Genomic DNA, 16,112 nt, shown 5'->3' with positions numbered 1-16,112 from the left:
ATCGATTTCCCTTTAAGTCAGCTCCTGTGCCTTCGTCTCGGCTTCCCTGATTAGTCCCATAACGAGGATATTTCTAATACAAATGTGTCAGGGGAGAGCTGAGCCAAACAGTGCTCTATCAGAGGAGAATCCGTATCCTCTGGCTGCTAATTAGTCACAGAGACACAGGTGTGGAGGCGAGGTGGACTCTTATTTTAGAAGCCAAAATACTTTGTGCCCTCAGAATTTCTTGAGAGCTGTGCTGAGGCAGAGCTGCTGGAGATCCACCTCGGCTTTCGCATCCCCACCCCTCGGACGGGTTTGCTCTGCTGCTGCTTCTGCTGCTGTTTGCAGGGTTATTTCTGTCACAAGCTTGGCTAAACAGAAACTCTCTCCTTATAAATATGGAAATCTGATGATTGAGCTCTCCATCTCTTGGGACAAGTTCAAAGCACTGTGCTAAAGAGAAAAAGGCTGCTGAGCACTCTGCTTGGCAGCTTTGTTTTCTGTGCTAGCGGAGAGAAACCAGTAAGATTTTCATGCTAGGATTCACCTTTGCAGGATGGGCAAGTGGCCTCCTTGGCCGTGCTCTGGACAATGTGCTGCCGGCTTTGAAATAAAGCATGGCAAGGTGAGGACAAGAGCAGTCCTTGCCCATGCTGCCTTCTCAAAGTTGTTAGCGTTACCCACCAGACTCCTGAGTCTGTCAGCCTGGATTATGGGGTCAGGAGACACCGCTGGGTGGGTATGAAAGCATAGGCTGGCAGAGTCCCATGCTCTGGCCAGGCTGGTGGCCACCACTGAGATCTCCACCTGTCTGCAGCGTGAGAGATACACTCAGTGTGTGAGCCTTGGGCAGCTGTTGGTCTTTTGGGTTGTGTTGGAAGAGTCTAGCTTTTTAGGTTTGTTGAATGGCTTTGAATGTCATTGGGCACCCATTATTCATGAGAAATCTCTTGAAACCTTCTTCCCAGAGTGGTGGGTCTCCACACTGCTCCTGCAGGGCCTTGTCTGGACCCTGCTTCGCAGGCTGTTTCCTTTTCTTGGCTTTCTCAAATCTTACCTCACGGCGTCCCAATGGAGGGGGGGAAGAGAGGCTCAGCCCGTCGACTGATCCTGGAAGTCAGAAAGGTATCCTTCACGATGGTGTCTTACCTCACATCCCCTTTCTCTTAGGCCAATTTATATTATTTTCTATCTTTTAGGTGGAGCTTGAGTGACTCTAGTCAAGCATATCTTAGTTATGATTGGTGAAAAGTTTTCCCATCTCTGGTTAAAGGTATAGGCTCCGAGAAATTCAGAGCGCGTGCTCAGTGAGGGGTGGTCGCACCTTGGAGGCGGGTAGCTTTTGGGATGGAGGTGTGTTTTGGTATTATAAGGATATTATAATGAGCAAAAGTACACTAGAGTACAGCATTTGTCAAAACATGACAGGTCGTTGGCTCAGGGTAGCAAAAAGTGTGGCTTATCGGTCTCGGTGTGCACAAGAACAATCGAGTCCCCACCTGATCACAGAGCCTAGTTGTGGTGTCTCCACTCCACTCTACGCTCTGTACTGTTTCTTAGAGTCAGCACACCAGGTTCCCCTAGTGTGGTAACATCTAAGGTTGGAAGCCTAGGGAACGCTCAGGTAATGCAGCTACGCCCTACCCTGAAAGCCTCTTCAGTGCTGTACGTTTTCTTTAAAATGCGAATAGTAGTTTAATTTTCCTAGTCACTTTAGGCAATTACTCCACAACATCTTACTTGAAATAATGGGCTCCAAAACAGAATGCCTAAGCTGAAGCCCAAGGGATAGAGAGGAGAGCATGAGAGACTCTTTTGTGAGGTTTGCAGGTTACATTCCCGCCGTACATCCCTCTGTGACGCTTCCCTTTCTCTTCCAGAATATGCCATTACTGACCATTGTTCGGCTTGACTCACTATAAATCTCACATCCTTTATCCCTCTACTTTTACGCTTTCTCACATAGATCACACAAATCTGTGCACATCTTGTACATCTCAGTTCCCAGTGTTTTTTTTTTGTTTTGTTTTTTGTTTCGTTTTTTAAATACTCTATGCTTATAGATATTTCATGTTTATATTGTAGTGGTACCTAGAGGCTTCAGAGGTCTGTTGTCTAAAATACTGTGAGGCTGTGCTTTTACATACCTACCTATGCACATCAGATTCCCTTCCCCACAAGCATGCCATCCACAGCTACATTCCTCAGGACAACCTTGTGTGTCACAGCTTGAGGCAGAGCGAATCTGCAAGTAGCATATGATTTCTGTTCCCAGGGCAGAGAGACTGAAGATGTGAATACCTATTAGCAGGAGCAACGTTCTAGCCCAGGAGCCTGGGATGACAACATGGGAATGATAGAAACTTCTCAGTGACCTGAACGTATGCCCTGCATTTGGGGTGCATGAGTTTCTCACTTGTTTTTGTGCTAAGTCAGTTTCTCATGCACAGAACATCTATCACATTTTCAAGCTCATTGTTTTATGTGGGGGAAAAAAAAAGCAAAACACTTGGGCTTATCCTTTCTTGTTAAGATTTGTTTGCAGCATGTGATCCACATGGGCAGCTTCAGAACGCAGGAGTCTGCTGGGCTGCTTTCTGTAGGCCGTCACGCACACATTGGTACCAGGACTTCCAGCATCTTTAAGTTGGACAGAAGACAGCACGCACATCATCAGCCTGTATTGGAGAGAGACAAAGCTAACTGGATGATATTCCTGAGCAGCCAGATCATAATGATTTAGCTGCTGATAATCAGACTGATGCCTCTGAACTGAGGAGAGAAGTGATGGGTACAGCCTTGTATGTTGGGCCTTTCCGTGAGATCAGAGGGTGAGGGTGTTGTCCGTAGGCACTCTTCCCCCTCTGCTTTATTAAAAAGCAGAGCTGCTTTAATGATCACAGAATTCCCCACGGAGAGCAGAGTGGAGAACGTCTTCTAGTGACTGCAAGAATGACTGATCTTGAGGGTTGGAAGGGTGGGCAAGTAGAGGCATCTCAATTACCAGCCCTGTTCTTAAGGGGCAGCTGAAGGCCACAAAAACTGCATGCCCATTCCCTTCCACATGCACTGGGGTCCCAGAGGAGTCACGGGGCAGGCTTGTTAAGCTCGCAAGATGTCAGAGGTGTTGACTGTGAAGGATGTGAAAGGAAGCTGCGTTTCCAAAGGTGCTTCAAGGGTGTATTTGCACCCAGCTCCATTGCTCAGGGTGTAACACTGCAGTTTGGTGGCTGTTTGGGGTTATTCTTCCCCATAGTCAGTGTGGGCTACTGGGAGAGGCAGGCGGTAAGAGTAAAAAGACTGTTGACCTGGAAAGGGGAAGAGGAGTGGAACAGAGAAAAAATAAAAACCCTACCCGGCACCCCCTGATTTAAGTTTAAAGTGGTTTCAGCTCCTCTCCATGCTCCTGCATACCAAGGATTCACACTGATGCTGTACCATGAAGGTTCACTGGAACTAATTTCTGATGTTCAGACACAGCACGTTGTACTCGCTGCAGGACGTGGCTGTACCTAGCAGGAGGCAGAGTTTTCAAGGTCTGTTGTGTTGAGCCCAGAAGAAGAAAAAAATGATAAGGAAATGCCCCACCATTCAAATGCTGCTGTTACCCATGCCCAATTAAGCTGTGAGCATGTGGGGAGAAAACTTTGATTAAACTCTGGCCCGAGCCAAATGACCATGCAGCAGTCTGATTGAATGTATTTTTTTCCCTAGGAGGCATAAAGGGGTCTCAGGAACAGCCAAAAAAACAAACAAACAAAAAAAACCCACTAAAATGTATTAAATTCTCAGAGCCATTTTGGAGCCCCTGCAGCCACTTGCCTTTTGATTGGGAGTGTTATTTGCCTCCCAGGGAACAGAGAAATCACATCACCTGGCCTGGGACAGGTGACACCACATAGCTGTGACCCTGATGCTGGGGTCCAAGCTGAATGCATCGTCTAAGGAAGGCTTGTAAAAAAGGATAAAGCCACAAGTGAATTCCACTAGCAAAAGCACATGGTGAATCTCGGTCTGCTTGTAGGCATCCACAAACAAAGGGCTAATTAGTCGAGTAAATGTTTCTCTGGGTAGATTTGCTACAGAGAGAAAAATGTGTGCATTCAGTATGCACGGAGGCAAGGGGGCAGCTCCAGCTGAGCCACAGGAATGCTGTCATGCTCGTGCTCATGTGGAGCCCTGCACGTTGCTACAGAACCAGGGTTATGCCAGTGCCACAGACAAGGCACGCTCATGCTGGGGACGCTGTCTCTGGCCCAGCTCAGTGTCCTTTTGGTTCAGTTTTGCAATTCAGAGGGAGCAGGCCTGGCCCGTGCACCACAGTGGTGGTTGCTCAGGCTCTGCTGTTGCTGCAGGGGCCCTCTGCGCCCGTCATGAGTGCTGTGCGGCAGGAACGCGTGCCCACGCGGGTCTGCTGTAGCAGTGAGGTGCTGTTGAGGAAGGAGAGCATCATTCCCGGCCTTAGAAATGAATTCCTGGCACAGACTGACTCTGTTATGGACTGTGCTGGTGTCTCCATCGTCACCCCACCTGCAGCCTCAGGGTGGGGGGACAAGCCCACCAGACCTCCTCGGTAGTCAGTGGTGGGGGAAGGAGCGAGCTCTCCAGGGACTGATTCATCAGCTGGGCATGTTTGAGAGATCGATCACATATTGCAAGGAAATCACAGGAGCTGTTCTGAAGTTGAGACCATAAAATAGCTTCTGACACAGAAAATAAGGATGACTATTCCGAGTCTGAGTAAAGGTCTCACCTACCCCTTCATCGTGTCCTTGTAAGGATGAGAACAGGGTGAGCCCCCAGTGCTGCCTCCCTGGTTCACTCCCTCCAGTGATCTGTGCCTCTAGGGCTGCCTAAGCTGGCAGCAGTGCTTTAGTATTTGATAGTCCTGATGGATATCCCTTCCATGCATTTATCTCACCCTTTCCTGAGCCCCTTTTAGCATCCACAGTAGCCTGTCACCTGTAGTATGAAGAAGTACCGAGTTTGTTTCCAGCTGTTGCATGTTAACTGCCATTTGATAGCCCTTTCTTGTAGAAAATAAAGGCTGGCTGATCCCTATTCGCCTTCTCATCCCACTCAGGATCATTTAAACTTCTCCCAGATCCCCCATCTGTTGTCTCTTCCTGGCTGAAGAGTCCTGGTCTGTGTCATTCTGGTCATCTCATGGAACCTGTCATCCAGGATCTCTTCCTTGAGTGACAGAAGCTAGCTGCAACTCATCATTTTCATTTGTGAAGTTGGGATATTTTTTTTTTCTTCTGTCTGCCACTTTTATCTTCATTTAATTTCAACTGTTGTATTTTTACCATTCAGCTGCTGTACTTTGTCGTTCAGTGTGGTTATTAAAAATCTGGTATTTTTTGTCACAAAAGTAGGATTTTTAACCTAAAATCCACGTGATTTATTATTCATGCCTAATCATGTTCTCCTGGATACTGGCTTGGTTGACTGCAACTTACTGTAACCTTTCTCACCATATTATTAAACTGCTGCTGCGCTACTCTGGCAGTGGCTATGTTTTAGAGGAAGGTTCAGCATTATCTATTTTGTGTCATTGAATGCAGAGTCTTGTAAGCACTATCCATTTTAAGTGCTGTCAAAGAACGTCTACTGGACAGTGCAAGGGAGCAGAATTTTGATAAAATAATCCTGCATGTGTTATTTGACCAGTTCCTATTAAGATACAGCCTAATTCAAGAAACATATTTTCTCTCTTAAACACAGTGTATTAAAAAGAGCTAAAGAATTAAAAAGAGCAAAGAGAAGGCAGGCACTGGGGGGTGGAAGGGATTGTGGTTCACAGACTCACCAAGTGCTGAGGAGGACCTCTGGATGCCATCTGGTCCAACCCCTGCCCAAGCAGGGACACCCAGAGCAGGGTGCCCAGGACCAGTCCAGGTGGATTTTGAAGATCCCAAGGAGGGAGACCCCACAGCCTCTCTGTGCCACCTGTGCCAGTGCTCTGTTGCCTGTACAGCACAGCAGTGCTTCCTGGTGGTCAGGGGGAACCTCCCGTGCTCCAGTTTGTGCCCATGGCCTCTTGTCCTGGCACTGGGCACCACTGGGAAGAGCCTGGATCCGTCCTCTTTGCACCCTCCCTTCAGGCATTTCTAGACATTGGTGAGATCCCCCCCTGAGCCGCCTCTTGTCCCCCCTGAACAGCCCCGGCTCTCTCAGCCTCTCCTCACAGGAGAGGTGCTCCAGCACCTTGATCATCGTGGTGGCCCTCTGTTGGACTCTCTCCAGTGTGTCCATGTCTCTCTTGTACTGAGGGGCCTGGAACTGGACCCAGCACTGCAGGTGCAGCCTCCCCAGTGCTAAGTAGAGGGGAAGGATCATATCTGTTGACCTGCTGGCAATGCTTTGCCTAATGCAGCCAAGAATGCTGTTACCCTTCTACTCTTCATTGCTGACTCACCTTCAACTTGGTGTCCTTGGTGTCCTGTCAACTTGACTCCTCGGTCCTTTTCTGCAGAGCTTACTGACTGAAGGAGAACTCACTGAGCTCACAGACTGATTTCTTTCTGAGACAGAAGAGCAACAGTCCCTTGCTTTGAAACTCACTGATTGGCTTGCATTGCATACAGGTGTCAGTGCCAAATCATGGGTTGCATTTTTACTAGAAAATCTGTAAAAATCTCCAGAAACTGAGAGATGGACAATATTAATTAGCTAGTTTGGAGTGGTATTTATCGATATTTAGTTTCTCACGATTTGTTCTATTTCTACAAAGTGATGGTTTCTTCAGATATTGGACTTAATGCTGGATGTTTGTTTTCCCTGTGCAGCTGTACCTATTATAAATCAGAATTCATATACCCATATTTGTATATATACATATGCATGTTCAATTTAGTTTCTAGCTGGGAAGAAGTGAACACATTGGAAAATCAGTGGTGCTATATAGAGATAGGTCCAACAGGTTTGAAATTTGACGTGAAAGGATTTTAAATACTTTCATCAGTGCTGGAGCCAAGTGAATTGGTAACTTGTCTCTGTATGAATGCTCTGATGCACTGTAACACTCAGTACAGCGCTACCTGGATTAGGTTGTCTGCGAGTGGACACGATGGAGCAGATTTAAGTTTTGGGAGCTTTTGTTTTAGGGGGATTCCAGTGAAAGTTGCTGTGCTGACAGATACTGAAATTAAATCTTCCCATTTAGCCACAAAATAGGTCCAGTATGGGAAATACAGGCTTCTTCAGTCTTCTCCAAGATGGACCGGAGATTGAATTCACCTTTTCATTTGGTCTTAATTCCTTTTGAGCTAGACTTACACAGCTGGTTCAACTCAGTTGAAACTGTAGTGTGTTTCATACGACACACCAAAGAGTCATCATATGAAAATGGCTTGGGACTATTGCCAGCCCAGGCTGAATTTGATCTGGTGACCCACCCTCCATTTTATATTCCCGATATCATCTATCATGTGTCTGATGTTGAAATCTGGCATTTCCAGAGATACTTTAAACATACTAAACATGCTTCCAGAGTTCTGTGATTTTCCCCTAGGTTTCAGCCATTTGAAACACCAGCATAGTCTTTGCTCCCTCTGAACGCGGGTGGGGATGGACTCGCCTAATAGTCAGTTAGAGAAGTGACTGCATAACTTTTAGCTAAACCGTTCTGTTCTGTTTCATTTTCTATCTCCACAGGATCCAACAGCTGCATCTATTTCGGACAGAGATTGTGATACGAGAGAGGGAGAGACTGTAGCCATGAACTATAAGCCGCCCCCACTCCAAGTGAAATTAGGTGAGTCTTTGCTGATGAAGAATGAGAAGGCTGAATCTAGGGTCTGTAATATGTTGAGGTGCTAGTGGGATCATAAGCAGATCTCCATGACTGAATGTGCCAGCTCAGCTCAGAAATCTCAGAGCAGTTTATCAGTGTGATTCCACTGCTCAGGGAACTGACCTACAAACGTTGAAGGATGCTTTGTCTTGGGCTGTGGTAGAGGTCTTTTTCAAAAGGAAGGCATAGCTTTTTAAACTCACAGAATTTCATCAAGCTAAGATTAAGGCTTGGCCAGAAAAAGAATGAAGATAATATAGAGGGACTGTAAAAAGAAGAGGACAGGATGACTGCAAACAAAAGGGAGAGGAACAGAGACTTGGACCATTACCAGGAAAAGACAGAGCTATGTTGTTGTGAGGTGGAGGGACTGTAGGTTTGTAATGGTTCACAAAGAAATGCTCATGCTATTTCTGAGCAGTATTTCTGAAGTTCTGGAAGCAGCAGCATATACGAGCACAATACACTGCTTCCTCACAAAGCTGATACTTACAAGAGGACAGCAATCCACACGTTGCCATCCTGCTTCCAAAACCTGAGCCGCTGTTGTGCCATACAGACTCAAGACCCTGACAAAGGACATGTCAAAGGAATAGTGTGCTTTTTGCTTAGAGCATGGGTAAAAAATGGTCTGGAAAATTTCCAGATAGGAGCAGAAAGCAGTCCCTAGTTGTCCTTCGCATCAGAATAAATGACATTGATGGGATACTGCTAGAGCTGATTGAGGTTGACTGTGCTATGTCAGGGAAGGCTCTGAAAAAAAGTGGATGCCCAGATGTTCAGTGGCATAGCTCCGGACCCTACCAAATAAATGACAGGGAAGGTCAGCAGACAGCTAAAGTCTGAACAAGATTTGGGAAAGTGTGAGCATTGTTATGTGGTTATGAAGAGATCTTGTCAATAGGTAGGTTTAACCCAAGGACCTGCTGTACTACTGCAAACAGTGGTGTTGGCTTCATTGGTAAGAGAAGCTTTAAAGAAACACTCAGAAAAGGCTGGAAGCACTTGTGCAGTCTCAAGGCTCTGATGGAGTATATGGGAGATTGAATAATAGACAAATCTGGTCATTGCAGTGCATAAAGGAATTTTGTAGACTAGGTCCATGGACAGCAAAGTAAATGAAAGTAGTTGAATAATGATCTTGAAGAAAGAGTGACTAGGGAGGAAAAGACAAAGTTGTATGTGCAAATGCAGCAAGGTTATGCAGCAAAGTGGAAGACCTTGAACTATTGATAGAGGATATGAGCAAGTGCATTGGGACAGTAGATCTGTCTTGCAATAGCAATCATAAGTACTCTAAAACCTGCAGCTGCTTTTCAGGAAAAGGCAGAAAGCAGTGTTAATGACAGCTCAACTCACAGTTTGGTAAAAGATAATCACTGCCAGCATGCCATATGCCATCAGGTTCCTTTTTCACTACCTAAAGAGTTCTGTAATGTTATTAGAGAGGTAATTACTACTGCAGTAGTTGTTTTGGATAATTTAACATCAGGAATTAGGTTGGAGAGCAATTGATACTATTATTGGGAGGTCCGAGACATTCTTGTATTTCTAGACAATAAAGATATCCTCCAGAGATTCACTAATGTGACAGAAAATGGTGCTATTCTATACTTGGCTTTGGTAACACATGAGGACATTATAGAAGATCTGATCATCAGAAATAGATTTGGATTCAGAGATAATAAGTTCAATTCATGCAAATTAAATGTAATTTAAAATAGATCTATAACAAATTTCAGTTTTATGAAGTGGGTGCATAAGCAGGGACAGTGAATTGAGAACCCCGGGAACTACATTAGGTAGTGGTGAAGGAGAAACTGTCAGAAGAAAGGAGATTGTTAATGGACTTCTCCAACAGTCATTTCTTTTAGAAGTTCATTAATGACAAAGGGACAAAAAGCAGGAGGGAGTTGGCTAAGAAAGGAGGGAGACATCGGTACAACAAAGACTCAGAAATACCACAGAGAAAAGGCATAAAAACTGAAATAATAGAAATGAGAAAAATATGACAGGAGCAACTCAATCTGCTGTAAATTGGAGTTTACCAACTGGAAGTGACTAAGGAAGAGGAAGCCTGATATGATTGCAAGATAAGCAATTGTTAAAATGGATTAATACATAAAAATATGCCATAGTCATACCTTTGCAGTTTCCCAGCTTTTTTCCAAACATACAGATACAGCAGAATGATTAGTTCTTCTGCCAAAACTTCTGCTTTATCATGTAGGGAAAATTTTATTCCATTTGGCCACTGCTGAATGATATTATCCACCATTAAAGTGGGAAAGGTAGATACTAGAAGAGTCGGTATCACTTTTTCCAGTAGATAAAGGTGTATCATTGCTATTGTGAAAGGCCAGGGTAAGATGTTTGCAATGCAGTGTAACAACCTCATCTCTTCAGTTCCACCAATAAGAATTTAGTGTAGGCTAGGCGTAGATGAGAACTACATAAGACATGGGATTTGAAAGCCTGTCGTATAACAGAAAACTAAAAGAGGTTGGTATATTGAACCTGGTAAAACCAGGATGGAGAAAGAATTTGCTTGCCATATATAAATCTTTCAGGAAGTAAATATCAGGAACAAAAAAAGAAATATTTGACGTAATAAATGGTGTCAATATTGGAAAAGTTAAGCATAAATTGTGAGGGTTATATTACATCTGGAAATTAAAGCATGCTTAACCATGAAAGCAGAGACAGGCTCAACTGGCATCTTCTGGGAATAACAGAAAACATCCAAAACTTGTATTATGTTAGAGCTCCACAGAGTTATAGAAGAACGCAGCCTCCAGGACCTGCTAGTGCTCCTGCCTAGTGAATGCTCAGTGCTGACCACACTGTGCTTATGAAGATCATAGTTGGTGAAATCTACCTGCTTAAGAGGAATTGTCCAACAACGCTGACAAGCATGTTCCTGCCCAGGCTCCAGAGAAAAGTCTGCTCAAAAACCTCCTCTCCCTGTGGATACAGTGTGCCTCTTTAATTAGGTGAACGCATATCTAGCGGTATTTGGATTGACTCTCTACTCTTAGCCATAGTCTGATGAGTGCTAGGTTACCTGGGCCAAAACAAGACTGATGGTATTGTCTGCAGCCAGTGTAACATGCTTTTAATCCACATCAGTCAGCTCCTGCTGCTGTCGTTCTTAAAATCTGCCCGACCTTTGCAATTTTCAAGCAGCTTAATGTCTCACATCTCCCAGCTCTGGCTCCTTTTCTTCCAACTCAATCTTTAGTTTCTTCTGCATTAAACTCATCAGGATTTGGATTGCTTTTTAATCCCTTTAAGCCTAGACAAAGTTCAGGTAGTACATAAATGTTTAATAGCTTACCTGACAGAGCCATTGTTGGGGATGGTAGTGACTAGGGTTTTAATCTTATTGCAAGTTTTCTGTATGGATAGTGGCATTTTTCACTGTTAAATCAGAATCAATTGTTCAAATATCAAATGCTCTGACGGAAGGTTGATAAATGTCATTTTATACTCTGTGAAGATTCATATATAAATCTGTCATATGTGCTTGCTGGAAGCTTGGTTTAAATGAGCTCAATTAAATACCAACCCAGCATGCATACAAGTTTTGCTTCCAGAGCCCACAGTGATTGAAGGCGACAGAAAGTGTGCTGTGCTGCATGCTCCGAACTCAGATTTATCCTGCTGCTTGAATGTCCTTTCTATGGTTGTTTCTCTGCCCCATAAGTAAATACATGGCATTACCACATGTTTGTTTGGGGGTCAGTTAGATACAAGAAAATCTTCACAGGTGGCTTTTATTTCTAGTAACTAGGAACTAAAGATTACACCTGGTTTGTAAGTGGAATAGTAAAGTATTTAGCTTGTTGCTGGTACCCCATCTAAAAAGAGACAAACTTCACATCAAGGGAAAGTAACTTCTCCTGCTTCATGTAATTCATCATCTTAAGACTTACAGATATTCTATCCATATTAATTATGTATTTCTTACTTTCCTAACACTCCCACTTTGTCTTTCTCTTGAAGTTTCAGGACTCAGCCATGCTTCTTTCTTGCCTGCAAATTACTTGATAAGGAGGCTCCCGACAGCACTGGGGGGGTTGGGTGTCCGTTAGTGCTGGGAGATGTCTCCAGCACATCCTTATTAGGAGGCATATCCAGATGGAGCACATACCACAAGCCTTTGGAAAACAGAAGAGAGTCGTGATAAGGAGAGGAAGGAACAGAATAATCCCTAAATGTAAACCTCAGGGGCTCCATATCCACTGGAAGGTAACAGATCCCCACGGGATCTCCACAAGATGACATATTATTTTAATGAAGTTTATGCCATCTGGTTTTCTATTTTGCATTTTTAATTTCACCTCTTTGCGCTGAAATCCCCATCCAGACAGCCTGTCTTACCTAGCAGTCAGTGATGTGACAGTTTGCGTTAAAACAAAATAGGCAGTGTGGCAATGGGTTGCAGCACAGGCTACAGTGGTGATGAGGGACTGTGGCAGTGGCATCTTTATCAACATATCCACCATGCCAGGAGCTTGGCAGTAAATCCCCCACATCCCTGTCTGCAAGATGAGCATACGAGAGAGAGGCAGACAGAGCGACTCATAGCAGCATCCCTCTGAGACCTGCTTCCTTTTCTTACTCAGTGTCCGTGACTAGCATGCAGGCTGGCTTCAACGCAGACTTTCATGCAATCTCAACTGTTGTAGAGGGAAGGAAAACTGCAGTGTCCAAGGCATGACACCTGGCCAGTACACTTAATGTGCTGGAGGGAGATATTCCACCCCAGAAAGGGCTCGCTGACTGTAACTGGCTCCAGGCAAGCAAAGTAACAAGGGCTGATGATGGGTATCAAAAATCAAGCTGCCATTAGGGAGTTTCGATTGTTTTGTGGAAAATTAGAGAGGCTCTCCTTGGATGTGGGGTCTTGAAAAAGGATAAATCTTCTCCATTTATGAAAATACATGCTTTATGGGCTATATTCAGAAGAGGCTCAAATGTTGCAGCCAATACCTTTCTTCCCAGCCTTTTGACCTCCTAATTATTCTCTGTGGGCTCTTTCTTCTAGACACCCATCAGGGATGCAGTGCACCTGATGTCAGCACTTCCTTGCTGTCTAGTTTAGCTAGGTTCTGGAGCAGTTTCTTAACTGCTTCTTTATAAAGTTGCCAGCCAGCTAATGGGGAAAGGTGGGTATTTTTGGAGGGCTCTGGTGGGATCTTGTCTGCTTAGATGTAAGCACCTTCTCTCCTTGAACTAGGTAGAGAAATATGGCACTGCTTTTGGAAGATTGCTCAGTGGGGTGCCTAACTGTATGTGATCAGCAAATGTCTAATCTGGCACACTGGATCCCACCTTAGGACTGAGTGAGCTACATGCAGATGAAGTCCCAAAAGGAAGCCTATTTCATATTGATGCTGGCTTGAAAATATTTGTGGTTTTTATTTTAGATTTTATTTGCAAAGCTTCTTGTAAAAAGTGACCTGAATTGCAAATGTAGCAGATAATTTTCCCACTTTCCTAGCTACAGTTTTGTTCCTCTCCCAGCTTAGATCTCATGCTGGTATTTATCTAAGTACCAAAAAAACCACAGTGGCTGGTACTAGTCAGCCCCATAAGGGTTCCCACATGTCACAAAGTTGCCTTTAATGAAAGTTGCTGTTGCTCAATTATGTAATCTGCCAGCCTAACCAGAAACTTCCCTTGCTTCAAGAGGCAGGAAGCTGTCCTACAACTAACAGAGCAGAGCTATTTCATGAATTAATAGGGTACTAACACTTTGCTGGGGCCAGCTGCATTGTAGGATGTTGCTTTTTTCTCCAGGAGACACTGCACAGATCATTCTTAGAGCAGGTCAGCCACAGTCCTGTTACTGTCAGGGAGGAAATTATGCTCTCCTGGAGCCTGGACCTATTGCTAGGGTGAGCATAAAAGCATCTTGAATCATCCCAGCCTGGCCTTTTGGCTTTCTGAATGACAAGAAGGAGATGAGAGCAACCGAGCAGCCATAGGGGTGGCCTGAGTCAAGCAGGGTGAGGTGAAGGAAGGAGAAAAAGCTGTGCTCTGACACATAACCATAATGCTCTCCCTCCAAGGAGAGATGAGATCTCAGATTAGACCACCGAGGCTTTCTGTCTGCTTCTGTTTCTCTCTGTATCAGTCCCACCTCTCCATGGTGTTGTTTATTTAAAAAAAAAAAAAGTGCTGAAGTTAAAAAAAAGCATATTTAAAGGATACATCAAATGTCCTGAAAGATACACGAATTTGAGTAAAATTTTCACTTTTTTGCTCTATTATACATACCATACAGAATATGCTATATACCATATTGTCCTGGTTTCAGTTAGGACAGAGTTAATTTTCCTCCTAGTAGCTGGCAGGGTGCTATGTTTTGGATTAGGATGAGAAGAGCGCTGATAACATGCTGATGTTTTAATTGTTGTAGAGCAGTGCTTACACCAAGCCAAGGACTTTTCAGCCTCTCTCTGTCCTGCTAGCGAGCAGGCTAGGGATGCAGCAGGAGCTGGGAGGGGACAGACCCAGGACAGCTGACCCAAACTGGCCAAAGGGGTATTCCATACCATCTGACGTCATGCTGAACAATATATAGGGGTGGCTAGCCGGGGTGGAGGGGGGGGCCGGCTGCTCGGGGATAGGCTGGGCATCGGTCAACGGGTGGTGAGCAATTGCATTGTGCATCACTTATTTCGTACACATTATTACTATTAATACTATTATTATTATTATTGTTGTTGTTATTCTTTTCCCTGTCTTAATAAACTGTCTTTATCTCAACTCACAGGCTTCACTTTCCCGTTTCTCTCCCCCATCCCGGAGAGGGAGGGGGGAGGGTGAGCGAACGGCTGTGTGGTGTTTGACTGCCAGCCGGGCTAAACCACAACAGTCCATTAGGCGCCCAACGTGGGGCTCGAAGGGTTGAGATATCGACAGATTTGACCAGAGTGTGTTAAACTAAAATTGGTATAAGTATTCAACCTGCTTAATAGTTGCTAGTCACAATGTTGATTGCCTTAATCTCAAGTCTGCTGTGCCTGTTTCCCAAATTGAGTTTTATAGCAAGTTACTTTCTGTATGTGCTCCCTGTCGTGCTGTTTATCCTTTCCGGGCCCTGGTTTAAGATTGTTATGGTACTGTGTGGTGTAACGATGGCTTATGAAATGATGAGGTATCTGGTCATGACTCTAACCTGGTATTTGTACTCAGCACTGTCGTCGACTCTATACTTTGGAAACCATATCTCAGAAACTATTAGCAATTACACCTATTGCCTTTTTTCATCAGGGAGTCAGTCTCTGGAGGGGACAGGGGAAGATATTTTTTCCTACCTGTTCACTCTCCCTTCCTCCTTCACCACCCTCTTATCCCCCGAGCTAGTTACGGTAGCTCTCCAAGATGTTGAATATCCTTGGGATACTCAGACCAGCATGTTCTTGTTGTTATGTCTCCTGAATGCGCTTCAGGTTTTGTTTAAGGTTAAACAACTACTTAGGAATCTCATCCGGAGATCTGTCTTGAGGCGGGATAGTTGCGAGTGGCAGGGAGTGTGGGAGGATATGGGCAGGTTTCTAGAGCAGTGGGCACCTCCAGTGTTTTGGACATTCACCCCTGAACAACTGCAAAATCCTAAAAAACTGGTAGAATGCTTGAAAAAAAGGTGTCATGACTCTGGCAGTTCCAAAGTGACACAAATCACTGTGGCGTGCTGGGGTCTGGCTTGTGCCTATCGAGCTGCAATTGATGCTACTATCAACCTAGTGACAGACCCTGCGGCCGTTCCAGTCCGGGCTCCAGCTCCCGCAGCCGTTCCAGCTCCAGCTCCCGCAGCCGTTCCGGCTCCCGCAGCCGTCCCGGCTCCAGCTCCTGCAGCTGTTCCAGCTCCCGCAGCCGTCCCGGCTCCAGCTCCCGCAGCCGTCCCGGCTCCAGCTCCTGCAGCCGTTCCAGCTCCCGCAGCCGTCCCGGCTCCAGCTCCCGCAGCCGTCCCGGCTCCAGCTCCTGCAGCCGTTCCAGCTCCCGCAGCTGTCCCGGCTCCAGCTCCTGCAGCCGTTCCAGCTCCTGCAGCCGTCCCGGCTCCAGCTCCCGCAGCCATTCCAGCTCCTGCAGCCGTTCCAGCTCCCGCAGCCGTTCCCACTCCTGTGGCTGGGTCAGAGAAACGAACTGTAGCAGTGCAAGTTGTCCCTGCAGAGGGTACTCCAACCCCTGTGGCAGACCCTGTGGCTGGGTCGGAGAAACGAACTGTAGCAGTGCAAGTTGCCCCTGCAGAGGGTATTCCAACCCCTGTGGCAGACCCTGTGGCTGGGTCGGAGAGGCGAGCTGTAGCAGTGCAAGT

The 16,112-nt window shown here is 45.5% G+C and overlaps 1 protein-coding gene across 4 annotated transcripts in view; it reads left to right on the top strand.

The window, feature by feature from the left end:
- Positions 1 to 16,112, top strand: part of LOC121063018 (protein FAM219A-like) — a 123,567-nt gene that overhangs the window by 63,807 nt on the left and 43,648 nt on the right. For all 4 annotated transcript variants that reach the window (XM_040543328.1, XM_040543329.1, XM_040543326.1 and 1 more), the window contains exon 2: positions 7,645 to 7,744. In XM_040543328.1, the coding sequence (XP_040399262.1) occupies positions 7,645 to 7,744 (100 nt within the window). The remainder of the gene's footprint in view (positions 1 to 7,644; positions 7,745 to 16,112) is intronic.

The sequence above is a fragment of the Cygnus olor genome (assembly GCF_009769625.2).
Source record: "Cygnus olor isolate bCygOlo1 chromosome W unlocalized genomic scaffold, bCygOlo1.pri.v2 SUPER_W7, whole genome shotgun sequence".
NCBI classification, from domain to species: domain Eukaryota; kingdom Metazoa; phylum Chordata; class Aves; order Anseriformes; family Anatidae; genus Cygnus; species Cygnus olor.
Note: the sequence above shows the minus strand (reverse complement) of the source record. Positions and strands in the feature narration are given on the sequence as shown.